The 27,078-nt window shown below is 43.0% G+C and overlaps 1 protein-coding gene across 1 annotated transcript in view; it reads right to left on the bottom strand.

Annotated features, from left to right (window-relative positions):
- LOC149305053 (uncharacterized) overlaps nucleotides 1–26,732 on the bottom strand; it is a 31,565-nt gene extending 4,833 nt beyond the window's left edge. Inside the window, exons 1-28 of the mRNA XM_089478473.1 lie at nucleotides 26,623–26,732; nucleotides 22,918–22,992; nucleotides 21,443–21,478; nucleotides 20,460–20,522; nucleotides 19,442–19,495; nucleotides 18,513–18,548; nucleotides 17,819–17,842; nucleotides 16,821–16,874; nucleotides 15,941–15,994; nucleotides 15,475–15,522; nucleotides 13,487–13,543; nucleotides 13,032–13,085; nucleotides 12,067–12,120; nucleotides 10,636–10,689; nucleotides 10,396–10,449; nucleotides 10,045–10,098; nucleotides 8,677–8,730; nucleotides 8,461–8,514; nucleotides 7,503–7,556; nucleotides 7,059–7,103; nucleotides 6,870–6,923; nucleotides 6,532–6,585; nucleotides 4,666–4,719; nucleotides 3,636–3,707; nucleotides 3,252–3,287; nucleotides 1,781–1,825; nucleotides 1,524–1,556; nucleotides 624–770 (exon numbers count right to left, since the gene is read on the bottom strand). Of these exons, the coding sequence (XP_089334599.1) occupies nucleotides 624–770; nucleotides 1,524–1,556; nucleotides 1,781–1,825; nucleotides 3,252–3,287; nucleotides 3,636–3,707; nucleotides 4,666–4,719; nucleotides 6,532–6,585; nucleotides 6,870–6,923; nucleotides 7,059–7,103; nucleotides 7,503–7,556; nucleotides 8,461–8,514; nucleotides 8,677–8,730; nucleotides 10,045–10,098; nucleotides 10,396–10,449; nucleotides 10,636–10,689; nucleotides 12,067–12,120; nucleotides 13,032–13,085; nucleotides 13,487–13,543; nucleotides 15,475–15,522; nucleotides 15,941–15,994; nucleotides 16,821–16,874; nucleotides 17,819–17,842; nucleotides 18,513–18,548; nucleotides 19,442–19,495; nucleotides 20,460–20,522; nucleotides 21,443–21,478; nucleotides 22,918–22,992; nucleotides 26,623–26,694 (1,545 nt within the window). The 5' untranslated portion in view covers nucleotides 26,695–26,732. The remainder of the gene's footprint in view (nucleotides 1–623; nucleotides 771–1,523; nucleotides 1,557–1,780; nucleotides 1,826–3,251; nucleotides 3,288–3,635; nucleotides 3,708–4,665; nucleotides 4,720–6,531; nucleotides 6,586–6,869; nucleotides 6,924–7,058; nucleotides 7,104–7,502; nucleotides 7,557–8,460; nucleotides 8,515–8,676; nucleotides 8,731–10,044; nucleotides 10,099–10,395; nucleotides 10,450–10,635; nucleotides 10,690–12,066; nucleotides 12,121–13,031; nucleotides 13,086–13,486; nucleotides 13,544–15,474; nucleotides 15,523–15,940; nucleotides 15,995–16,820; nucleotides 16,875–17,818; nucleotides 17,843–18,512; nucleotides 18,549–19,441; nucleotides 19,496–20,459; nucleotides 20,523–21,442; nucleotides 21,479–22,917; nucleotides 22,993–26,622) is intronic.
- Between the last annotated feature and the right edge of the window lie 346 nt (nucleotides 26,733–27,078).

Genomic DNA, 27,078 nt, shown 5'->3' with positions numbered 1-27,078 from the left:
TTCCTAATAATATGCCTTTTTCCCCAGCATTCAGTGATGCCCACGAGAGGGCACTGTGTCCTAATTCTGAAAGTCCAAAATGTCCAAAGCAAAAAATCCTACAGTTCGACTTGTTGGGAATTGAGGGGTCCAACAATAAAATTTTCTGAATAAAATTTAATCAACCAACAGCACTATTGATAATGTCTGCAGCAGTATGTATGGGGATCTTGTAGCACCACTGAGACCAACTGAGCAAAAGCTTTCATAGACTTGGGCTGCATCTGCACTGCGGAAATAATCCAATTTGACACCGTTTTAAGTGCCGTGGCTCAATGCTATCGAATTCTGGGAACTGTAGTTTGTTGTGGCACCAGAGCTCTAGGCAATTTTATTGTTCAGATGAGCTCAGACGTAACAAGAAGCCAATAACCAACCATCAAAGTTTGACTTACCGTTGTATGCCAACTCAGCTGCAGAGTCTCGGACCTCCATTTCTCAAAGCAACATTAAAACAAGGGACTCAGGGCAATTCCCATGCAAATGTTTAGCATTCTGGATCACAAAGCATTCGTCGTCAGTGACATACTGGGCTATATGTCTGTTTCCTACAGCAGCAGAGTGTATGATGGGAGTTTACTTACCGGAGCCCCTTGAGGTCCAGGCATGCCAGGTACGCCTCTCTCCCCACCAAGTCCTCGAGGGCCAGGTGGCCCTGGGAAGCCTCTAACACCAGGCGCCCCTGCATCCCCAGTCGGTCCAGGGAAACCAGGTTCTCCACGGACACCTGGCTGTGAAAGATGAGATGCTACTAAGAAGAAGCCTACCTGAGTAGACCCTACAGACCAGAAGTAGGGAAAGTAAGTCCTGTGGGTTGATTTTTGTGGGTTTTTCAAGCTACGTGGCTGTGTTCTGGAAGAATTTATCCCTGACGTTTCACCTGCATCTTCAGAGGTTGGTGGCATGGAAGTGAGATTCGCTTCCATGCCACCAACCTCACTTCCATGCCACCTCACTTCCATGCCATCATCCTCTGAAGATGCCAGCCACAGATGCAAGCAAAATATCAGGGATAAATTATTCCAGAATACAGCCACATAGCTGAAAAACTCACAAAAAACTATGGATGCTGACTGTAAAAGCCTTTGACTTCCTGTCGGTTGCATGTGCTCCCGGACCCCAATTCTGTAGCCCAACAAAGTCAACATCAGTAACCTAATACAGTGATTCCCAGACTTAGGTCCTCCGGGTGTTTTGGACTTACTCCCAGTTTTATTGTAATTTCATTGCTTCGTTTACGATTCTATGATTCTTTGATCAGGGGCTATGGTTGGCTGTTTGGTATTTCCTATCAAGTCAACATCAGCTTCTGGCAACCCTACGGATAAAAGATCTCCCAGAGCCCAAGTTGCCCTACATAGGTCTTACAAACTCAAGGTACATGTATCTCCCTTGATAGTGCGGTCCCCATCTATTCCTGCCACCTTCCCTGTTATGACTTTGTTTACTGGGTGGTTTTAAAATGTAAGCAAACAAACAATCACCTGTCCCTTTGGTCCAGGCTCCCCTGATTCACCCTAGGAATAAAGCACAGAAAGCAAGAAAAAAGTACAGTTATGATCACAGCGTCATCTCTTCTGAGCATCCTGCTTAGGTCATCTTCATCCATCAATGGATGGGTTTTATATGCATGTCACTCAAAGGATGCCAGCCATTGTGCGCTCTTCATTTTACGCTCCCAATAATATTCTATAGCACAATGCCCACTAGCCCAAGCTGGCATCTCCCAAAAGGATCTTACTTTCTCCCCTTTCTCTCCAGGAAGGCCTTCAACTCCAGGATCTCCCTAGAAAAGAAAGAAAAGGTCACATTTTCTAAGTCATAAGGGCAGGGAGGAAATATTATTAAAACAGTTATATCCCACCCTGTCCCCCATATTGCAGGCTCTTGGGGTACATGCAATAGAAATCAGGTGAAACAATTTAAAACAGTTCAAAGGTTTAAACAGTAACAGATAATTAAAAACATATTAAAATATTTTATGAGTTAACTTGAAACCATTTAATGTTTTGTGCAGGTACAGCTTTGGGTTTCGATTCAGCTCCATTGATCCAAAGCCATTCATTGCTGTTTCATCTCATGGCTCCATTTCCACATGCACTTTTCATGTGGGAATGCCCTTAAAGCCACATTCTCCCCACAACACCCAAATGTCACTGCTTTTGTGAGTTACAGCTTTTGTGGGGATACAGCAGAACCAACAAATCAACACAACAGCCAAGCACTTCACGCCAACTTTGAGTTCACAGCTCAGGTTCTGAAACAGCAAGGATCCATCCTTTGAAACTGGAGCCTGAATAGTTGGATATCTGCATCTCTTGGTAATTTGTCTGGGCAGAAAAGAGGTATTTACTGTATTATCAACTGGGTTGTGTTCTTCTCAAAGGTACAATTTAAAATGCTCATGGATAAACCTCTCAGATGTCCCCAACGTTTTCACCAGCCCAGGATACAATGTCCGCTGAAGTCTCCAGAAATAACTTGGCCAGGCTAATCTATTCCCTGATCATCTCAGGTGAGACTACGGCAATGTATTGCATGCCCTCCAATGGTTGCAATTTCACACGGACAATCCTGATTCATCTTCTGCCATCACATTTTCCAGCTGGTTTTAAAATGTCCCAGTTTCTCTCCTCCTCCCACTTTCCCTCTTCGTTCTAATGTTATTTCAGTTGCTGTAAACTGAGTTCAAAATGCAAAAGTAGATTGCACTGTATTAATTCAGCAGGAGGAGCAGGCAAGAGAGGTGGACTCTTGCCCTTCCCTGTAGACTCAGACAAAAGCAAACTGCTGCAGCCTCTACTAAACTGGTGGTCTCCCACACTCATCATTTTTGCCCTCTTGAATGCCAAACAAGTTTTGCTCTAAACAATGCAGAAAGCCCCCCAAATCCCAGCATGGCCATGAAAATCCACTGGGAGACCTTGGACAAGTCACACTTTCTCAACTTCAAAAGATGGAAACGGCAAACCCTCTCTGAAGAAACTTGCTAAGAAAACCCCATAGTAGGGTCACCTTAGGGTTGCCATAAGTCAATAGTTGTTAGCTGTCACAGGAGCATTTTTATACTGAAGGTACAGAGAGGAAAAAATAGCTTATTAAATAAAACATAGCAGAGAGAAAGACAGGCAGTAAATTTTAAGTTCCTCTCGCAATGTTAAGATCACCAGCAAGAGCTGAAAAGGGGCAAAAAAGCAATCACCATCACTTACAATGTCACCTTTGGATCCGATTTTTCCTGGGAAGCCCTAGAAAAGGAAGGGAAACATGGTGAGATTAAGTAACCATTGAAGCTGAATGTATTTGCAGAATTATATATGCATATCCAAAAGGAATAAGAAAGCCATTGCAAACTAAACGGCCAGGGACTCAAACAAGGAGTTAGCCCTTATACCTGGGAAGATATGATGGAAAGAATATTCACATAATATTCCTTTCCTTGCTGAAAAACAAATGTGTTTCCCAACAGCCAGGAAAACCGAACAGGAAGAATAAGACAGGATGCATCTATAATGCAGTTGGACACCATTTTAACAGCCACACAGGCAATACACAGGCATAACTTTTAATTAGACCTCTCTATGCCAAGAATATACCTTGTCACCTTTAACTCCTGGAAGACCTTGCGGACCTGGAATTCCTGGCGGTCCTTGTTCCCCTTTCGGGCCCTAGAGGTTGAAGACAAGAGAAGGTACATGAGGAGGGGGAAAGCAGCAAAGCAAAGGCAGATGTCCAAAATAGGGAATTGTTCTGGAAATGACGAAGAAGGAAAGGGGACAAACACCCGGTAGACTTCATACTAGGCCCCTATTCCATTAAGCAAGGGGAGTTGCCAGCCTTAGGAAGCAGTACATGAGAGACTGCAAATAACATGCATACTTTATGGGGTGGGCTTCAGAAGAAGCTGTTGCCCACCGCATCACTGCCACCTGCTCTCAGTCTCATGTAAGCCAGAACCCCACAGTAGCTGGAAAAGACTACCTTCTTCTATCACATTTCGGCTGCTTTCTTCTATCACATCTACTGCATGGTCCTGGAAATCCCACACAGAATCAACCAACATGATTCTGGGCTCTGTTTCACCAGAGGTTCCATGGAGATAAAGCAACCAGTAATGTCTTCTACAGAGAGTGGATGATGGTGGCAGCAGTGATGCTAGTGGTGGTGATGACAGAGTCAATGGAGAGGCAGTGCAAGAGGGTAACAGTGCTCTTTCGTATCCCAGCAGGTAGAAGAAACCACTATTGATGTCCTAGGAGCACCACAGATGGTGGATCACCACCGATAGACCACCCTTGATGTCCTAGGAAATGGACCCAACTACATTCACGAACCAAACTGTGGCATCTGATGCCACTGAAACCATTCTGAATATAGAACCCCAGGGAAAGCTAGTGTTGGTTGTCAGGGAGGTAAAGATGATTCCTAATATATGTGGTGGATCTATGTCAAAACCAAAAAAATGCACAGGTTCAGCATTTTTGATAGCTTCTTTAAACTTTATGCTAAACCCCAGAGCAGATTCACTCCCAACAGCAGCAATGGCAGAAAGCTTTACCAAGGGAATCTCTGCCCTTTAAAGAACAATGTCAAAAGGAAGGCATTTCTAGATGTCCCCATACTCACCACTCTTCCTTGCAGTCCTGGAGGACCCACTGGGCCCCTCTCACCCCGATCTCCCTGCAAAAAACAGGGTCAAAAATCAGGTTCTTCCCTAACCAGTGCTTGGGGACCTTTCTTTTTTTGGACTACAGCTCCCCAAATCCCCCAGATTGGGCCAATGTGTCCAGCTCTAAGCATCGCAGCTAAAGAAATACACTGACAATCTGGAACATATCTAGAGGACAGCAACCAAGAAGGCAAAAGACCTGGAAACTGAGTCCTACGACAAACAATTGAGTTGGGCACGTTCATCCCGGAGTGATAGGAGATATGATAGTTATCTTTCAGTATATGAAAGGCTGTAATATGGAAGACTGAGTAAGCTTGTTGTCTCTGGAGGGCAAGAGTCAAGCCAGTCGAAAGAGAAATGTTAATAAAACCTTCTTTTTTGGAAACTATTTAGAATCGAGGCTATTGGGAAGGTTTTTGCTTGTCCAGTAAATGGTTTAAGAGCTCCTGGTCCAGAAACTTAAATAGCCTCTGATGATGGCTTTAAGAGTATACACAGGTCAAAATGCATTGGGCTTCTTATAATAAAAATAATAAGCAACCATCTTTTGAGCATCTGGGAGCATGTCTCTGGTTTCTCCTTCATTGGACGCCTTCCAGCTTCTGCTTCTTTTAAACACGAGTAAAATTTCTAATGCTAAGAGCAGAATGGACTGTCTCAGAAACTGATAAATTCTCCATTGATCGACTTTTTAAACAGAGCCATCTGTCAGAGATTCCTGCATTGCCCGGGGCAAGATTAGATATGGCTTAGATCCAGGTTATAAGCAGACCCATATTCCCCCTTACGAACCTGGACATGTTTTAAAGTCTTCTCTTTCTCCCAGTGCCTTTGCAAGGATACAGGAGAGGGCCTTCTTGGTGGCTTCCCCTAAACACTAGCACTCCCTTTCCAGGGAGATTATATTGGTTCCCTTCCTACCCTCTTTCCAGAAACAGATGAAGACTTTTCTCTTTCAAAAGACCTTTGAGAACTGATTGTTTAGGCAGGACCGGACTTGTACAATGTGATGGGTTTTCTATTTCTTATTTTCCTTGTGCTGTTGTGTGTGCGTCTTGTTTATGGTTAATGTTTTTTTTTAATTGTAGTTTAAGCATTTTTTAATTTTTAATTTTGTGAATTTTTAACTTTTTTAAAAATCTGTCATAAGCAGCCTTGACTCCTGAGCTGGAGAAAAAGTGGGATATACATTATTATAGTCCATCAGTAGTAATAGTAGTGAGAACCAGCATGGTATAACAGTTTGAGCGCTAGACTATGAGGATGGAGACCAGGGTTCAAATCCCCACTCGGGCAAGTCACATTCTCTCAGCCTTAAGGGAAGGCAATGGCAAACTTCCTCTGAACAAATTCTGCCAAGAAAATCCCACGATAGGGTCACCATAAGTCAGAAACGACTTGAAGACACACAACAACAATGCTGTAGTAGTAGTAATTTCAGTCCCTCTTAATTCTATGAATCCAAGCTCTGCCCTTGACTAAGTGTGTAGAAGGTGAAATACTGGTCGAAATCCAATTGCTATTTTCAACTAGGATAGAATAAATGGTTCCACTCTAGTAGGATTAGCAAATGGCTATAGGCCTCTGTTTCTATTTCACGACTGATCAAAATCGTGACCCAGCTAAAGGATGATGTCTCCCAGAAGCAGAAGCTCCACTCACCTGAAGGACCACTTAAAAATACATTGAGGTTACAAGAGGAAAGAAGTGTTTGAACTAAATCCACAACCATGTGTAAAGTAGGATACGGTGGAAGTCCCCCTCCATAAATAACAGGATTTTATCCCTGCTTTACTAGGGAAACATTCTTAAAGACTTACCTTCACGCCAGCAACCCCCTGAGGTCCCACTTCTCCAGAAGGTCCAGGTTCACCCTAAAAGAAGACAGACAGGAAAATAAATGGAGATTTTAAGGCATTAGATCCATCGTTTTATTAATTTTTTGCAAGAGGAGAAAAATTACCAAATCTTAGAAAGGAAGTGGAGTATATATGGAAGGAAGGAAGTTTAAAAAATGAGTTTCTCAGGTGTCGGGAAACCCTGTGGAGAAGAGAATTAAAAGAAAACAAAAAGAGACCGAAGAAAAGCAAAATCCTAAGAAGAAAGAAAGAGACAAGTGAGCAACAAAAAAGGAAGAGGACAATACCCTGTTACTTACCATTTTCCCAGGTGCCCCCGATGAACCTCGCAGCCCACGTCCTCCGGGTTCACCCTATTAAGACATCAAATGACAAAACTCAGTGCATTTAAGAATTCATCAAGAGTGCCTTCAAAAGTCTATGAGCACCAATCTGTGTATGGTTTTAAATCCAAGCAAAACACAACATGACACAACTGAGGCACATACCTTCTCTCCTGGGCCACCTTTGGTTCCAGGAGTGCCTGGCAAGCCCTATCAGGAAACAAGGGGGAGGGGGAACAATTATTTCTTGTCGAATCCCTGCGATACTTTCTTGTTGGGTCTAGTTTGGGAAGAGCTGGCCATAAAATGCAGACGTAGTGAGAAAATTCCATTTCGAAAGAGAGGTTGGATGGGTTTGGACACTACTACACCCTTTTGGTAGCTGTGACTGGGATGCTCAGCTAGATAGTCTGTTGATCATTACTGCGATTTCCTAAGAAGAGTTCCACCAGCACACAGAAAAGTTGGGTTTCTTAATTGTGTGTGTGTGTGTGTGTGTGTGTGTGTGTGTGCATACACACAACACACATACACACACACACACACACACCCCATATTTACTCGACTATGCAACAACTATAAATCTGTTTAAAATAATGGACCACTTACCGCTAATCCACGGTGCCCTGGGGGACCCGGTAGTCCTGGTTGCCCTGCATTCCCCTACAAAAGAGAAAAAGAAAAACCATAATGGAAGGTAGCAAAGAATGAAGCCAAGAAGATGATGATGATGATGATGATGATGATGATGATGATGATGATGATGATGATGATGATGATAGCAGCATCCAGCCAGGTTGGAAATGGTGGTAGGGCTTGTCTTTTTCCCACTTTAAAAACAAAACAGCCAACACTAAAATAAGGGTGGACAACCATTTACAGATGGAGGGCCACAGTCAATCCCAGAGAAGTTCTCAGTAGCTGTGTTCCAGTGGTGGATGGGGCCAAAGAAAAAGGGTGCAACCAAAAATACCAGTCTGTTGTAGTTTAGTTCTCTTACCTATGGCTCTAAGCTGGTGTCAACAAAGTGTGGGCTCCCACGGTTATTTGGAGGGGCAGATGTTCGAAATTGCCCTCAAATGCCCTCTAGGCATTTTTTGCCATGCTTTGGGGTTCCTTTTTAGAAAGCGTTCTTTTTAATGGGAAATAAACAGGACGTGGCTTTCAGTTGCTTCTTGGTGTTGGAAAAGGCCCCTCCTTGGCCTAAAGTGGCCCATGGAGATGTAAAAACATGGCTATGCCCCCTACACTTAGTGGGGAGGGAGAGGAGCAGAAGGGGTGAAATTTCTCCTTCCCAATAGGCTGAAGCAAAAGCAAACTGCTGCAGTCTTTCCTAGTTTGCGTGTTCTCCCTCATTCATAACTTTTGCCATCTTCGCCATCTTCTCATGCTGTTTAGACACAACATGCCTCAGATTTCATCTGTGAAATGTTGGAGGGTATGATACTTCACTGATGGTGGAGAGAGAAGATGATCTTCCAAAAAGTCATGGGGCACATTTGTCTGAGACTACAGACAAAGATCCATGCTACTCCAACCCACTTTGTAGGTCTTCAGGACATCTTACCTTTACTCCTGGAATGCCAGGGGTACCATCTTTACCATCAATGCCCGGAAGACCCTATAAAAGAAAAGGGCAGTGAAAGAGGGAACGATAATATTATTTCTGGATGTCTCTTAATGCCAGTTTGAACATCAACCTCCTTCAACATCACGCAAGCTTCCTTCCATTTTTTCTCCCCAAATCCAATTGGGATTAAAGACAGGGAAATGAGATACTTACATTTGCTCCTTTGGGCCCGATATCTCCTTGAGGCCCCCTGAAACCACGGGCACCCTAAAAAGTAACAAACAAAACCCCTTTAGTCGGGCAACCAATGGATATGAGAAGACGAGAGCCAAGAAAACCTCCCACCATTGCTTTGTTTTATACAATGCCTGTAATTTCACAGTACCCTCAAAAGAGTTAGCAATAAATTTAGTTTGGAGAAAAATCAAAGGACGGATTTGGGGTACAAGGCAGAATGGAGGTACATGAATACAGAAATCCTTTGAGTTGTCCATCTTCCATTAACCCAACAGTACAGAGTAAAGTGAAAGCTTCTCTCTGGAGACTTAATCCAGATTCATGACAGCGGCCAATAATGGGAGTTGTAGTCCATTAGAAAACACTCAGTTAAGAAGGGCTTCTTTAATGATGCTCAGGGCTACTGGCCAAATAAAACTTCCATTTATTCCTCACTATCTTTATTCAGAAATATACTGCATCGATAAACGGAAGTTTTATTTAGCCGGTAGCACTAACAGCAAAGCATCTTGAAACAGAAATAGATTCCAGAAACAGAAAACTTGATGGAGGGTCAGTCATTATATCATTATAGGACTTCAATTGCCAGGTTCCCATCCAGCCCCACCAATTGTTATGAATACTTGGACTTGTAGTTCAAAGGAATGAAAAGGGCAGAAGAGTGTGAACATCTAATCTAGAGCATACATTTAGCAACTATGGTGAAGAAGTGCTCCCTCAAGTGGTGAAAGATGTCTGTTTGTCACAACACCTGATTTTCCTTATTTCCACATCTTGCATTTAGCGTGCTCAATGGAAAGGAAGCACTGATTTGCAATTCTGATTATTGAGGTATGCATATCTGAGAGGAATGAGTTTTAGAGGGGGGGAAACAGGTTGATCACAAAGAATACAAATTCCCTTTAATTTATGATTTGACCCTAAGTGGAGCTTATTCTAATCCAAACAGGCATTTTTTAGGTTCTAATCTGAACATATTTGGAAAGTATAGACCCAGACATCCTGTAAAGGGAGGGTTGGAGGAACCACACAGCAAGGTATGTGGCCCTGGTGAGTTTTGTGCGGAGAGTATCCGGATAAACTTTAAGAAGTGCAACATGTAATGCCATGTGAGACTCTGGCTAACCCCTCCAAGAATAGCAGGAGTGCTGGAATCTAGTAATCCCTTTTGCACCAAATAAAAGTCAACATGCATCTTTGTCTTGATTATGCCTGAATTAATAAGCGACTGAGAGGGAATGGAGCAAAATGTGGATTTTACTGAGCTTTGACCTGCACTGAAATAAGGCGAAAGGGGACAGCTATAAGATTCAACTTAATCGTCTTGCAGAACCTTTTACTCACAAGGTCTCCCTTCTCGCCAGCCTGCCCAGGTGGTCCCCTGGGACCTTCTTCACCCTGCAAGGAATAGTTGAGGGTTAAAGAGACACTGAGAAAGAAAGTAAGAAATATTCTGAATCTTCTGCAATAAACCTTTTTCAGAGAAAAGGGAATCATTCAGTACAGACACCTCTGTGGCATCTGGTTCAACTCCTAGGACCAGAAAAAATCCACAATAAAATGAAAGAAGGGATTCCCTCTCCATCTCTAATGCCAACCTGGGATGTCAAGAGGTACAAACACGGGACCAAAGGGAAACCCAAAGAGTAAATCCGGGAAACATGAAAAGAATCCAAAGGTCAGTTAAGGACTTACCGGAGGCCCTGCAGCACCATTGGTTCCTATCATGCCTTTATAGCCACGGGGACCCTAGGAAAACATTGCACAAAAAGAAGCTATGTCATGAAATTCTCCTGAGGGGAAGGGGTTCAGCCCTTTGGAAAGCCCTTTAAAGTTTGGACCAAAAGCCAGGGCAGATTTTCGTTCTACGGCCGAGGTGAGCAAGCCACCGCTTCCTAGGAGAAGCAACCATTTTCTACTATTTGATCCACCTACTGTTTCTCCTTTGGGCCCTTCCATTCCTGGATATCCCCTCAGACCTTGGGGGCCCTGAGAAAGAGAAAGAATAGAAAAAGAAAAATCCAACTGGGATTAATAATCTCATTTTCAAGGGGTCCTTTCACACTACACAATGATAGCTTTATATGTGGCGTGATGCTCTGAGTATTGGACTATGACTCTGGAGACCAGAGTTCAATCACCTACTTGGCCGTGAAGTCTCCTGGGTGACCATGGTTAAGTCACGTACTCTCAGCCTCAGGGAAAGGCAATGGCAAATCACCTCTGAACAAATACTGCCAAGAAAACCCCATGATGGGTTCTCCTTTGGGTCCCTATAGGTTGGAAATGACTTGAAGGCACACAACAACAACAGTGCCTCGCCAAACTATAAAACCCAGGATTCCATAGGATGTTGGCAAGGCAGTTAAAGCAGAATATTGCACTCTATTTGTGTAGTGTGAATAGGCCCCAGCAGGTAAAGTCACATCTTGTAGCTAAAGTCTTTGCACCTCTAACCCCTATGTCCCCTGCCCCTTGCCTCATTGGTCACCTTGGATAAAAATTCAACCATGGATGAAGAGGTTTGGAAGCCATTGTCCAAAAATATTAGTCGCTGCCTGTCCTGCCTCCTTTTGTTCTGCCTGATTCTCCGGTTATCCTCTAAAGCTGATACCTTGTGTTCACAATCCATGCAGGACCTTAGCTTAATAATGATATTAGCTCAACAACCCATAGCATTTATTCAAGCAAATGGGGGAAAATCCACTGACTCTAACACACACATAAATACAGAGAGAGAGAGAGTTTCTGCCTCTTCATTTGGTTTTATCGTCAAAGCCGAATCGCTTTTAATTAGCAAGTTATGGAGAGCAGAATGCCTCAATGGTAATACGATAAACTGAGAAAGATTGGCCAAATGCAAGGTTCGAGATTGCCTCAAACCACTCACCTGCCCTTGAACCTACACAGTCTGGCTCAGAGTTTGGAAAAGTTACTTTTGGGGATGATAACTCCCCAACTGTGGGGCTTGTGCTCCAAAATAGTAACTTTCCCAAGTTCTGGTCTGGTTGCATTCCAGTCCACATCTCACATTTAGTAACATGGAAGCTACACATGTCCTGTTTTTCATTTGTGAAATGTAGGAAGGTATGGGATCCAGTATAGGGCTTGGGCGTGACCTTGGGCAAGTCACACTCTCTGCAACGCAAATCCTGAACAGATCTTGCCAAGAAAATCCTGTCCTAGGTGATCTTAGACATTGACATTTTGGTTGGGGACAATGCATTTGGACAAAGGTCTGGATTGCAATACAGTCTCAACTCCAGTTCCCCAAGCGCTGCCCTTTCCACACCCTAGAGAACAGGCCTAGTCGAACCCCTTCTTTAAGCAAGAAAAGAAATGAAGAAACAGAAATAAATACGTTACGGGAGGGCCAGGAATGCCTTGTTCTCCGGAGAGGCCGATGTCACCCTTCGGGCCCTGCAGAAATGTTTGTGAAATGGTTAGACAGCAAAGCTAAAGGTGAACCAAATCAGTTTTGAAAGATGGTTTCAAAATTGGAAGTCTGATACAGTAATAGATAAAAATTAAAAAATGTTGTGCCTTGCCTTATGTATTCCAGCAGGATCCATTCCTAGATCTTCTCCCACCCTTTTCCCAGTTACTAAGTATCATCTTTTCCTTTCTTCTTGGTAATGGTATACTACTCTCTATTCTTCTCTTCTCCATTGTACCTATTTATTTTATACCCATCTATTTTGTCTCTCCTTCTGCCTCAGCCTCACCCAATACCCAGTATCCAGAGAATATTAATTTATGTGAATGCAGTTTTATCTGCAGCAATGTATAATTTTTTCACATTCATAGCATATATCATTTTATATGCAATTGAATATGAGACATGTGTGCACATACATATATATTTTTCAACTATGACTTCTTTCTGCCTATATTCTGTTGGCCAGTTAAATGCAAAAGAAGTGGCAATCGATGTAGGTTTGTTGTCAACATGCATACGCACATAGAAACCCAATGGTTATCCAAACTCTCTGCTTAATGTGAAACATTAAGCCTTCATAGTTAGCCACGTCTGCCACAAACGCATCCCAAATACAATGAGGGGTAAAGTGCGGAACTGAGCAAGTGTGGTGTGTTAGTTTGAGCGTTGGACTAGGATTCTGGGAGAGCAGAGTTCAAATCCTTGATCAGCCTTGGAAAGCCACTGGGTGACCTTGCGCAAGTCACAGACTCTCAGCCAGAGGAAGGGAAGGACAAATACTGTCTCAGTAGATGTAACCAAGAAAGCCCTTTGATGGGGTTGCCACAAGTTGGGGTTCACTTGAAGGTATACAACAGCAACATGGTGGGGACAAAAACTTGGATGGACTCACCGGCCGGCCTTGTCTTCCAGGTTCTCCCAGGACTCCAGGGCGGCCTCTGTGTCCCTAAAGAATAGCAGATATCACATTCAACATTTGCCTTTTTGATGAGAAAGCAATTTCCTCAGAAGAGGATCCCAGCTCTCCAACCTCATGAACTGGTTGCATGAGTTTGAACATACAAAGAGAGCAAGATATTCAAGTACATCCCAATGCCCTGACATGTCTCTATGGATTTTTTCCTTCTTCAGCAATTTGTCCAAAGGTGATCTCTCGTTCTTTCTGCTCCAACTTATGCAAGTTTCCTAAGGGTGATTGCCATTTCAGACCAACTAAACTCAACCTCCTTTGCTATGTAGCTATATTACTTGCCCCAGAAGAGCGTCCTGAGATCCTGGACTATAGACTTTACCATTAGCAAGACCCAAACCACCACAACAAAATGTTTTTAAAAGGCTGATGCTTACCTTTAAGCCCTGTAACCCCTGAGGTCCTTTGGGTCCAGGTGGGCAATTCGTTGGACACTGTATGGGAAGACCAGTGGGTGGGGAGAAATCGGAAATTAGAGAACTCCAGTAAAATCCAGAGCGGAATCACCATGTCCCTGTCATGGAAGTCTCTAGCTGCCCCTCCTGCCAGGTCTGATCAAAGACCTCTCTAGTCAAAGATCCCACTTCAAGCTATGGCCAGCCAGGTGCCCCTTAGAAGACTATGAACAGGACATGAAGCTAAATGGTACTCATGTTCCCAGTGGATGGTACTGAGAGACTGCCTTTGATCCTAGATGTAGGGTCGTAGTTCCCAAACTTTGCTTCTCCAGATATTTTTGCCTTCAGATCCTAGAATTCCTGACTATTGGTCAAGCTGTCTAGGGCTTCTTGGCACTGAAGTTCCCAACATCCACAGGACCAACTGATGTAGCGCATATTCAACATGGTGACTAGTCATTGAGAGGCTTGTAGAGGAAGTCCTAAAAATTCCTGGGTAAGTAATGGGATGTTTCTTGCTACATGGGGGCAGTGGGAGTAATGCTTTGACCACTCCTTATTTATTTTTAGAAAGCACCAATGTTGTATCTGAGTTGCCCCCAAACCATTAGTGGCTGGTGGCTTTCATGTATGTAGCGAATTCATCAAAATGCTGGACCTTGTCCCAAAATAGATTCCAGCTCCTTGAATAGCTAAACTTTAGATCAATCCAAGAGTAGATTCGATGTCCCATTGGCACAGAAGTCACTAACTGCCAATGCCCCAAAGTCAATGTGTTGAAGCTCAGCTTGTTACTTGTAAGTTGTACTTCCAAGCCAGAGTCAGATTATTGTTCCCGGAGGTTCTCATCAGGGTCAACAGCAAACCATAAATGCCTTTCTTAACCCTACTAGCTATGGTTCACTTTATATAGTGCTGGTGGGTATTCAACACAGCTTGTTCTGCATGTGAGAGTCAGTGTGGTGTAGTGGTTTAAGTGCTGGGCTACAGCTCCAGGAGAGCAGGATCTGAATCCACGCTTAGTCATAGAAAGCTTTGCGGTGACTTTGGACAAGTCACACTCTCTCAGCCTGAGAGGAAGCCAATGGCAAATCTCATCTCAAGAAATTTGCCAAGAAAACGCTATGATAGGATCGCTTTTAGTTGGAGTCAATGTGACGGCATGCAACAACAACAAACAGTGAGAAGTTCTGTTCTGCGTGCAAAGCATTTGCTGCGGCACTTTTTAGCTATAGGCCCTTGTTGGTTCATATTGTCACGTTTTTACAGTCGCTGCTCTATTGTTCTTCTCTTAAAGCCGACGTTATTGAGTCAGGCTGTTTTCTGTTGTCATGCTGTGCCTTGGAAATCTAGCTTGTCTTGTTAGCCAAAGGGTATTTTGAGACAATTTTACGGCACACTTCCACAATTTCCTTTTCAGAATGTCTTCTTTTCTTTTCTTTTCATTCCACACAAAGCTTCTTTTCCACTTCTGGCCTGTTGCTTCATGGTGCCTCAGAGGCAGATAGGGGAGCATATGCATCCATGCCTGAACAGCATTGTTTGCAGACTCCCTTTTGAAAAGGGAGAAACATTTTCTCCTTCATAACACTTGCATTTGCCATTTCCTAATGAGCTTGACAGGCAATAGATGGAGAATTCTGTATATATCTTTTTTAAAAATACCTGAAGCAAATAAATTTCTCATCCATCCTCCATACAAAGTAGAAATACAAAGACTACATGCCAGTTTTCTGATTCTCGGTAAGAAATTGTGTCTCCAAATATTGACATTAAATATAATGATATCTATGCTAAAACATTAATCCGGAGGAACAACCCAAGGTGTTTTTCCACGAACAATCTTTTTTTTTTAACGAACAAGTCCGAAAATGTGAAAAATCATCACAAAGTGTACAAAAAGTCTTAGAAACTTGCCCAGGAGGAGAGGCAGAAATGAAATGATTCATTCCCGCAACTCTTCTTACCAGGAAATCTGCACTGCCTTCAACTCCTTGGATGCGACCAACAGGGCCCTAGAAGAAGAATGAGAAGCAATAGGATATCAAACAAATAGGATATAGTGTCCAGCTTCAAAAACAAATGGTCCCATTGCCTTTCCTTTTTAACTAGAGGAAAAGTGCTAACACAGGCTGCGTCTTCCTTTTCCAAAATGCTTGGGACCAGAAATGCATTGGATTTTAGATTTTTCAGATTTTGGAATATGTGCACATCCATAAGGAGATATCTTGAGGACGGGACCAAAATCTAAACATGGAATTAATTTGTATACAATATTTTAATATGTTGTGCATGAAACAAAGTTTGCATAGCAAGTCTATAACAAGTCCAACTGCAGTATTGGAAAAGCAATAATCTGATAGTGTTATGAGTGGTTTGTCAGAAGGAGCCCTCTACATCACATACCCTGAGATGAGCAGCAACCAAACTTACCGGCTTCCCAGGAGGTCCTGGAGGACCTCGTGGTCCATCAGGTCCACGGAAGCCCTGCAAAAAGAGAAGCCAAAAATGCATTCAATCTGTGAAAGTTTCTTGATGGTTACCAGCAGACACCAAAAGACAAGTCAGAATTCATTGTTTCTGCATTGATACTGCCAGGGCAAGCTCCCTGAATCCCTGGCAACGGAAGAGACATTAAACAGAGATCATGGCCTGCATCCTATCAACTAGTTCCACACAGAGTAGATCCATTGAAACAATGTGTTGAATGGTGAATTCTTTGGTCATTCCATTGGTTAAATGGGTCAGCTCAAATTGGGACTAACAACACCATTCAGACCCATGGGTATTTGTTGGTTTAACACACAACACAGTTAAATCAGTCTGGTACCACTGCCATGAAAGTGCATCCATGCTGCAGTTATATCAGTCTGGTACCACTTGAACTGCCATTAAAAGTGCATCCACGCTACACAGTTATATCGGTCTTGTTGCACTTTAATTGCCATAGATGCACCCAATGGAATCCTTTGGTGAGAGACAAAGAAAACTCTACTAGACTGCTGTTGTAATGTAATGCAAGGGGAGTGTATAGACTAGAGGTCTGTACAAAGAGAATTCTAGCCACTTTGCCAAATTCTCCACCCCAAGATCCCATACAATGGAGTCACAGCAGTTAAAATGGTATCGGACATCTATAACTTTGCAGTGTGGATAGACTGACAGTTACCTGTAGGACACATGACGATCCTAAACACCCAAAGAATATATACCTCCCTCCATCATGAATTTGCTGCCACCTCCCAATATCAGCTGCTTGAAGCAACTGCCTCGCTTTGCCCAATGACAGGACTAGTCCTCCTAGATTCCTTACCTTAGGTCCCAGAGCCCCAATTTCTCCTGGAAGTCCAACTTGGCCTGCAGTACCCTGAAGCCAAAAAAGTAGAGAGAGCAAAAATAAAATTATTTATTTTATTCATACAGATACTAAGAACAGCTTTTGCTACACTTCACTGACTATCTCACTGAGCAATCCTGGGCCCGCTCTAGGTATCAACTAGAAAAGTTGCTGACTTTGCATTTTAACATACTGGCTACCAGCCAGGAGAGTAAACTCTAAGTAGATCAGCAAAACTCTGAGCAATTAGCAACATACAAAGTCAAATGGTTGCCAGCAGGTCTCCAAATTCCCTGGCAGAGAGAGGTTATTTTCCAGTCACCTGTTATCAAAACTGTTCAAACTGGAGGTCCTCAGGAATGAACCATGTGCTCTAGCACTAAGCCAGATACACTCATGGATGGAAACTTTATGTTGTGGACTCCCATCATCCCCATCCCAGGATCCTGCTAGCTGGGGGGGGGGTGAGATCTGTAGTCCAAAAAAGTAATATTTCCCAACTTTGCTCTAGACTAGTCCACCCAACTGGTTCAGCCATCAATCCCAGCTGCACAGAGTATGCCATTCAAATAAAAAACCACCAAGAGCCTTATGGCACAAGAAACCAAAGCAGAAACAGAGCTGGAGAGTAGCAGCTTCTCTGTGCCTTTCCTCATGATGTTGTAGCACTTTTTCCCCCACACGAGAAATCCATTTGACAAAAGATATGCTTTTATGACTGTCTCCCAAGGGAAGAGAACTAAAGCGCTACGACGTCATGCAGCAAGACACAGAGAATGCCACTACTCTCTGGCTCTGTTTCCACTTTGTTTTCTTGTGTAATAAGCCTTGAATGAGAATACGCACACTTTTCAAGGCATTGCTCTCCCCCCGACATTCATCCTTCTGCCTTGCCCTGAGGATCAGAGAATAGAGGCCAGGCTTTGAGATCTAAGAAATCCAGTATAACCCAACCTGCCGTGAATGGTACTTACAGGAGGTCCTGGCAAGGAAGGCCCCTGAAACGAGAAAAGAGTCATGGTGGGTAAGAAGTCTTTAATGAAGAATCAAGTGCTAGAAATGTCAAGGCAGTGGTGGCAGAGGCAGAGACGGAAAAGAAAAGTAGCTCTTGCAATGCGTCATAATGGCCATCACCTCCTCTTCCTTCCACAAGGCCAATTCCAGCACCTTAAGGGCAGTTATTCCCAGCATCCTATGGCCTGTCCAGCTATTTCAGTACAGCTACTGACAGACCCTTCCCCATATATACCTGACTCTTTCTCCAGTCACAGCTTAACAAAAAGGTGGGCATCATGGAGACCTTCAGGTGTTGCTGGATTGCAACTCACACCACTCTTAGCCAGCATAGTCATTGGTAAGGAATTTGGGGAGTTGCAATCCAATTCAGAATGCATAGTGTCCATTCTTGAGCCAGAGAAAGAGTGGTCAATATTTGCAGTTCTGGAGATTAATTTCTGCTGTCCAGGACCCACTACTTCATACCACCATCCTAGTAATCATACTATAGGACAACAGAGGAATGGAGCATGTGTGAGCACAAGGCTGAAGCCTGCTACACTAAACTAATTTCATGTATTGTACAAACAAAAGTCCATTGGGTACAAACCAGAGACATCCTTCATGGTATACTTTCTTGACAGAAACATGCAACAAGTAATAAATACTTACTGGGAGTCCTGGTGGCCCAACAAGTCCAGGCTGGCCCTGTGCAAATGGAAAAAAGAAACTCAGTCCAGAAGGGTCCGTACAGCTGAGCACCATCCCTGTTTCATGGGTCTCATCCAAATCACAGCACCAACCCACTTTCATTTTCTCCAACTCTCCCAGTTTGGCAGGGACAGTCCTGTTTAATCCTCTATCATCCCACTATTTCGCCTGCTTTTAAAATGTCCCAGTTTCTCTCCCTTTCTCCCACTTTCCCCCTTTTGTTCTCAGTTTACTTCCATTGCTGCAAACTGAGTTCAAGGTGCAAAATAGTTAGCACTCGGTTATGGTAACTCAACACGGGAGAGAAGAGAGGAAGAGGTAGAATCATGCTCTTCCCAATAGGCTCAGGCAAAAGCAAACTGCTGCAACCTCTCACAGTTTATGTGTTCTTCTTCATTCATAACTTTTGCCATCTGGACCACACTCTGGTGTTGCTTGGTTACATGTGTACCATTTTCATCTGTGAAATGTTGGAGAGCATGGACTCTGGCAACAACTAAGATGCTACTTCTTCTGTGTAGCAACCCAGCCTGAATTGTATTTTTTCCAAACCTTGCCAAGGAAACCAGCAAGCAGAGCCAAGGGAACCAAAAATGATGCTTATTAAGATAGGTATTTTTTCTAAATGACATGCTTACTAATACCAGGGTGAGCATCGATTGGATTTGCAAGATCTCTCCTCCTGATCTTTGAGCAGAGCTTGGAAAAACTTCCTCTTTTGGAATACGACTCCCAAGTTGCAGAAGTTATATCCTGAAAGAGTAACCTTTTCAAAGGCTGCCCCAGAGTCTGCAAGCTTCAGCCACTGCATTTTCAAAATGGTCCCTATGTAATGCCCCCATCTCCTGAGTTCTGCAGATAAGATCAGGCAAAGAAAGGAAGGCACTCACTTTAGGGCCTGGTCTCCCAGCAGGACCTGGTTCTCCTTTTGCCCCTGTTAGACCCTGGAAAAGAAGAGAGAGGATCACAGTGTCAGCTTGAGGAACATCAACTTGTATCTTCTGCAGAAACACTCTGATGCGAGATGCCATGGGAGAGACTTAGGAAACTCCACAGAATGCCTTCAAAATACAGGTTGAGTCACCTTCATCCAAAGTGCTTGCGACCAGAAGTATTTTGAAGGGTTTTTTAGATTTTGGAATATTTGCGTATACGTTATGCAATATCACAGAGATGGAAATTCATTTATGTTTCATATACACCATATACACATGGCCAGATGGTAATTTTATACACCATATTTTTAATAACGTTGTGCATGAAGCAAAGTTGGCGTACACCGAACCATCATAAAGCAAAAGTGTCACTATCTCAGCCCCCCATGTGGGCCATTTTGGATTTTGGACTATTCTGGAATTTAAAGAAGATTCAACTTGTACCGTGTTTTTTCAGTCCACTTGGAGAAGTGGATTGTAAGTCACAAAACTCATGCTAAAATATATCAGTATTTCACAGTATAACACAGCTATTTCTTTGAAAACCTTGAACACACAAGCTCTGTTCTCAATGTGACAATATGCTGAATGTGCATGGGAAGGTTGAGCGAATTTTTTGGGCACAGTCCTGCTCTCCTCTCTTCCACATTCACATTCAGTGCATATATTTGTCCATGTGGTTCAAACCAAATGTGTTTTTCAAAAGCATCTGCCACACAAAAAGGATGCAAACAGAGTCCGTGTCAAAACTGGTGATGAGAACCAAGCATCAGAGCTTCACTTGAGCTTCAGCTGAGAATTTAGTAATACAGTTTAGGCATTCAAAGAAAAAGGGCAGGTGAGGTGACCAAGGGGATGCAAACACAGCAAACATAAGTGTTCTAGGTGTGGATGATGTTCAATGGCTCACTCTCTGCAAAAGTAGAAATTTGGAGACTAGAGGACAGAATCAAACAGCAAGAAAGGTACTCACATCAATCCCAGGCTTCCCTGGTGGGCCATCTGAACCTGGGAGACCCGGTTCTCCTTTGGTCCCCTGTTAGAAAGGAAAATTAGAGGGGGAAAGAGAAGGTATTATAGTTTAGAAAGTGTGGGGGAATGGGAAAGAATCACAGCAGTACAGTAGGATACTGGTAGGGGATTCCCTGCCTTGTGTTGGGCTATTAGCAGTGGCAACTAATGGCTATCATGTCCATGGGACAGTGAATCCACTCTGGGTTTTACTCGGAAGTTTAAAGGAGGTGTCGAAGGTGCTGAAGTTAGCTTGATTAGGATTGACATTCTGTATTGCAGTTATGGATTTCCAATCTAGAGTTGTTGCTGTTAATTGCCCTTAGGTTGACCTTAACTCATGGCAACCCTGTGGATGAGACATCTCCAAGACCCCTTATCTTCTACCACTCTTAGATTCATGCCCATGACCTCCTTGGTTGAGTCAGTCCATCTGGCATGTAGCCTTCCTCTCTTTCTTCTTCCCACCACCTTTTCCAGAATTATCATCTCTTTGAATCCATCATGCCTTCTCATGATGTAGCCAAAGCATGAAAGTCTCATTTGATCATCTTTGTTTCTAGGGGGATTTCAGGCTTAATCTGTTCGAGGATCCATCTGTTTGTCTTTTTGGCCCTCCACTGTATCCTCAGCTCTCTTCTCCAGCCCCACATCTCAAATGAGTTGATTTTCTTTTACCTCTTTTCTTCTCTGTCCAGATCTCACTTCCATACATGGCGATGGGGAATACAATGGCTTGGATGTTTCTGACTTTAGTGCTCAGTTGTATATCTTTGCTCTTTAGGATCTTGAACTAATCTAGAATCACAGATCTGTAACTGCTCCACAGACAATAAGACCCTCAAATGCCCTCTGAACTAACTGTCTTTCTTATACTAGCCCACCTACTGCCAAGATTGGAAAATGTAGATGTAGAGGATCTGGGTGGTTTGCTGGGATACTCACAGGGCTCCCTGCTGCTCCTGGCGGGCCTTTATCACCCTACAATAAAGAGAATTTCAAAAAATCATTAACATTATTGATTTGCTTATTTCTTTTTGCATCCCACCTTTTTGCCCCCTAAAGGTAGCACTCATGATGACCTGCAAAATTAAAACCAAATACAGAGTAGAAAAAGGACAAGTGAAAACATACAAAAGACTATTGTCTTTAAAATATGGTTACTAATCTATAAAATTGGTTGGCTGGTTGGTTGTATAGATATCTTGTTATGCGTGTTTGTCGCTCCGTTCAAAATGTGAATGGAAAAGACAAATCTTACTTAGAAAACCCAGTGATAAGTTCACCTTTTAAGATAGAAATGACTTGAAGGCACACAGCAACAAAAACAATGAATACAGAACAACATTTGGACAACTTTTGTCCCTGTCTTTGGAACCGTTGGTAATATAACGCCTAATGAAGAGACCTGGAAATTTCCCCAAGGTTGCATGGATTTTTCATTGAATCATAGAATCAGAATTGGAAGAGACTTTAAGGGAGACACAGACACAGTAAAAACCTCGAAAGGAGGAGACTCCGCTACCCTCCTAGGCAACATCTTCCACTGTCAAACAGCTCTTATTGTCAGAAAGTTCCTCCTAATGTTGAGGTGGAATCTCTTCTCCTGTAATTTGAACCCATTGTTCTAGGTCCTATTCTCTGGAGCAGCAGAAAACAAGCTTGCTCCATCCTCGATATGACATCCCTTCAAATATTTGAACATGGCTATCATGTCATCTCTTCACCTTCTCTTCCCTAGGCTAAATGTTCCCAGCTCCCTAAGCCCTTCCTCATAGGCTCATAGGGCATAGTTTCCAGACCTTTCACTATTTTGGTTGGCCTCCTCTGGACACGTTCCAGCATCTTTGCCTTCTTTTTGTTGGCCTAGTAAAGCTCTTAAATTGCAAAATTCACTTTTTGGACTACAACATCCAGAATTGTCTGGATCAAGCATTCTCTGAAGGTGCCAGCCACAGATGCAGGGAAACATCAGGAATAAACTCTTCTAGAACATGGCCACATAGCCCAAAAAACCCACCAAAAAAACCCATGGATGCTGGCCATAAAAGCCTTCGACTTCAACATCCAGAATCCCAAACTATGAGTGTTGTTCTTCAAAAAGTACATTTTCCTGGTCTATTAAGAAATTCATGGGGTTGTCAAAAGTCAACAGGCACCTTGCAGGCACATACATGTGCATAATGTTGCTTCTTCTTGCTCCTTACATTCACATTGTTGGTATTACCCAAATAAGGATTTTAGATATCTTCCACAATCAATAGCTACCTTTAGTTTTTAGGTGACCTGCTGCCTCCCTCTAGGCTCTTTGGATGGGTACTGCATGTCTCCTCTTGTATACAATGCCCTCCTTTGTACCCAAAGACTCTCTCCCCTTCTCCTCCTTGGTCAAGTTCCTGAGCTGAGCAGTGTGTACTTACATCAATGCCGTCCGCTCCTGGAATGCCTGGAGGGCCTGGGGGGCCTTTTGGCCCAGGTTCCCCTGGTGGACCTTGCTACGAAAGAAAAGGAAAAGCAAAATTATTGGGGGGGAAAGGCAGGAGGTCATAGAATGGAGAAAAACAAGAGCCATGAGATCTGAGTTATCTGAGTTTCTCCCACAATCACAACATCACAACACTAGGCAAGGCGAAACCTATGTCCCTCTTGTTGCCGACACCTTCCTTGGAGAAGCAGGGATCGGATGGTCCACTTCCATGCAAGAGGAGCATGGATTGGATGATCCGATAAGGTACTGAAGATCATGAGAAGGGAGGAGAAAATCTACTAGGCTGGATTCTATACTTGCAAGATAGTTTACTAGAAATAAGGAGAAATTAAACACTGATATGCTGAGGATAGATGGAAAACCTCGAAACCTCCTGATGCTTTGGACTGCAGCTTCCATAATCCTTCCCCATCAACCAAGATATGACAGACAGCAGTAAATGCACTTCGAAAATGAAAACACTGTGGATGCAACTTGAGTCTTGAGACTTGAGTCTACTCCTCATGAAGTTGTCTCTGTTGAAACAGACCTATTAAGTCTACAAAAGCTTATGCTACCATCTGCTTTCTTTCTCTCAGTCTCAAAGGTGCCACAAGAGCCCTTGGCATACTGATCCAGACCAACTATCTTGTTTTAGCCATGTCAGTGAGCTACTGAATCCATTCTGGGTTTTAGTAGGGAAAAGAAAGGAGCTAGAAATAGGTTTGACACCTATATCCAGCACTTTGGATAGTTCCGATTAAAGCCTGACGTGAATTCACCACCCGACGTCCATGGAAGTGACTAACCCTGACTGGTTTCAACTGAGGGCTTGTCTACACAATTAAAACACTCTTCATTCAAGTTGAAAAGAATGTGATCCAGCCACGTGTGATTTGGAAAGATTTGGGATTTTTGCTGTTGGGGCAAAATAAAATCCATCAGCTCCAATAAAAAGCAATTTCTGGTTTTTACTGGAGTCACCACAGATATCTGCAAAGATGCGGATTATTTAAAATGTGGCTACATATTTTCAGCAGAGGGAAGGCAAATAGATGCAGATTTACACAGCAAAGTGAAGACAATTGAGCGTTGGTGCAAATGTGTGAATATTTGGAGCAATTCGTATAATGCACTAAAGTGTAGACTAGCCCCCAGAATGAATGAACAAGGACAATACAGTTAGTTTCCTTTGAAACCCTAAATATAATATGCTGTTGTTTAATATCTGTGTCCTTGCTCACTTGATCTCTCTCTCTCTCCGCCTGAATCAAGGGCTCTATAGTTGCACACTGAAGTGACCAAACCAGCCCACCTTAACCAGACTTCGCTAAACAAGGAGCTACTATGAGAACACAGACTTTTTTCCCTATATATTTATAGCAACTTGATTGACTGTTGTGAGTCAACCTATGGGGCAAGAGACTGTCCCAGGCCAGATGAGAAGCAACTGAGTGTATTTCAGGTGATGGAAAACCAGCTCCGAACGAATGCCTCAAACAAGCCAGTGTGGTCCAGCAAATGCTGGATGTTTGGGAAACCTGGAGAATACAATCCCTGCTCTGTGAAAGCACTCTTGCATAACTTTCAGCAAACCATTCTCTCTGCCTCAGCTATTCCCATCTGCAAAATGGGAGCAACTGTGATCAGTCCTCACAAGTTTTCTGCAAAGATGAATAAAGAGCTGCTGACGGGTAATAAAAGAAAGATGAAAAGCTGAGCTGTGAGTCAGGTTCCTGTCCAAATTTCACCTTTGCAACCAAGAGTAAATCTTCAGTGCAGAAATGTAATGCAGTCTGACACCACTTTAAGTGGTGCAGCTCTGTTCTATGGAATCCAGGGATTAGTTGTTTCACTATGTCTTTAGCCTTCTCTGTCAGAGAGTGCTGGTGCCTTGCAAAACTACAAATCCCAGGATTCTGTACGATGGAGCGATGGCAGTTAAAGTGGCATCAAACCGCATTATTTCTATAGTATAGATGCACCCAAAAACGCTAGGTTGCCCTCTGCCAAGCATGAGGAATCTATATGAACCTGAGGGCCAGATTCAGCTTCAGAGAAGACACTGAAAGATGCATTCCAGTGGCCCAAAGACAAAACAGTAGTATCAAGATGCCTTTCCTAAGGACCCTTTCCATCCCCACATTTTCCTTTCGTAGTTCCCCCTTGTTGTACCTTGCAAGCAATTTGGGACACAGGCCTGTTTTTTTCTACTCTGCAAGGTGCCTTGCACACCAACAACACAATATCAGTAACAACAACAACAATGATGATGATGATGATGAAAAATGGTTGCGATAAAATATGTGAAGCACTTTAAACAATCGGTGCTGTGGAAACACCCAGGCAATGCTTTTGCCAGATTTACAGCACAATACATTGCACCTTTATCTAGAAATAAAGCCCACTGAGTTCAATAGAAATTACTCTCAAAGAAGTGTGCATATTAAGACTTGGAAATCCCATTGATTTCCATATAGTAAGTCTTGAGACTGCAATGCTATCCACATTTTTTGAGAGTAGGGCCTACATCTAAATAGACATTATGTATTTACACTGCAACTCTATTTCATTTGAATCAGATTTCAAAGCGCTTCCATTTGGCTGGATCTTGGCCATACCATTACTATTTCATGGCTTTGAACTGGAGAGTGTAGTCTGTTATATAATCCTTAGGGGATCCTCTTTAGCGAAAAACAATTCTATTGAAAATTTCACATATGGCCCCAATAGTAAGGACCATATGTTATACAGCCTTCTTTCTTTAGGGGACACATTATATAACCTCCAATAAAACATAACTCCCAATGAGTCTTGGAACTAAACATTTAAAAAGTCCAGTTGCCTTCCAAAACAGTTTGACGCCTGGGGTCTTTTCTTTTACCCCACTTCTGTTTGCTTTCAGAGTGACATTTCGGCATCTGGAAGACTTGCAAGTAAAAGGTATAGCTATATGTACACAACTGAATTTATAAAATACCAACTTTGGTTTTAACTGCAGTTGGGGACTGCCTGCTGGTATGTGACAAATGAATAGACGTCTTTGTGCTTCAGAAAAGCTGCAAGGTTTCCTTGTGTTCAGTCCCTGGAGTCCCAGAAAATGCAAAAAGCTTTCCCCCATATTTCTGGATCACAATGCCCAGAATCCCCCAACCTGCATGGACAGTATCTGCACCAACTGGGGCATTTCATGAGTTCAAATCCTCAAAAATGAAACTTTTCCAAACCCAAAGTCCTCTTTCCAAATTGGTGTTCAGTTGCAGAAGGAACTATACTGATATGGGACCAGAAGTTACTACCCTTAGATGGCGTTTTATCCTAATCCTCAGCAAAACATGGACTTTCCTTGGCTTTCCACCCCAAGGATGTAATTCTTCACTAATTTTCTTCCCCGAGGACGCAATGAGGAATTTTAACAATTTTCATCTCAATGTAAGAAAGCATTTGAAAATTGCACAGACAATTCACAGTTCGGGACTAAATCGGCGCAAAATTCGCACGTGGCGTTTTTTGCACTGAAAACACCATTTTCTGTACATAAGTAATATTTTTGCATGGAAAAAATAATATTACGACTGTCTACAAAATGTTCCCACAGGCACTGTATAGATATAGACTCTTTCCTGTAGAATAAAATGAATGAAAGAAAAGAACTTACAAACTGAGCCAGGGAGAAGCAGACGGTTTGGAGGAGAAGGCAGAATTTGAGATTATCCCAAAAGCTAGCCATAGTGAGGGTTTCAGGCTAGCTTGGATGAAAGGTCGGAGCCGGCCAGATCTTGCATGGACAAATCCACAGGAATGGAGCAAAGACAGAAAAGGAGGAGGGAAGGTGGGTCATGAATATGCAGCTGCAGGGGAGGAAAAGGGAGGAAAGGAATGGACTGGGAGGCTCCCTTCGCCACCCACAAAGTCAATGCAAGGGAGGGAGGTTGCTCAAAGATGCAATTCATGTCCACCAGGTGAATGGGACATTATTCCCAGCACCCCTTACTTCTTCTTAGGCCTGGGAAAAGAGTCCAGACAGACCCTCAAACTTGCAAAGACAGAACTGGCGGGTGCAGCCGCATGGAAATGTCTGGCACAGGTAGACATAGGTTGCATCCACACTGCA

This window comes from Sceloporus occidentalis, unplaced genomic scaffold (genome assembly GCF_023333645.1).
Source record: "Sceloporus occidentalis isolate IW3139 unplaced genomic scaffold, rSceOcc1.0.p SCAF_13, whole genome shotgun sequence".
Lineage (NCBI taxonomy): Eukaryota > Metazoa > Chordata > Lepidosauria > Squamata > Phrynosomatidae > Sceloporus > Sceloporus occidentalis.
The sequence above is the reverse complement of the archived record's forward strand: the minus strand, read 5'-3'. Positions and strand labels throughout refer to the sequence as shown.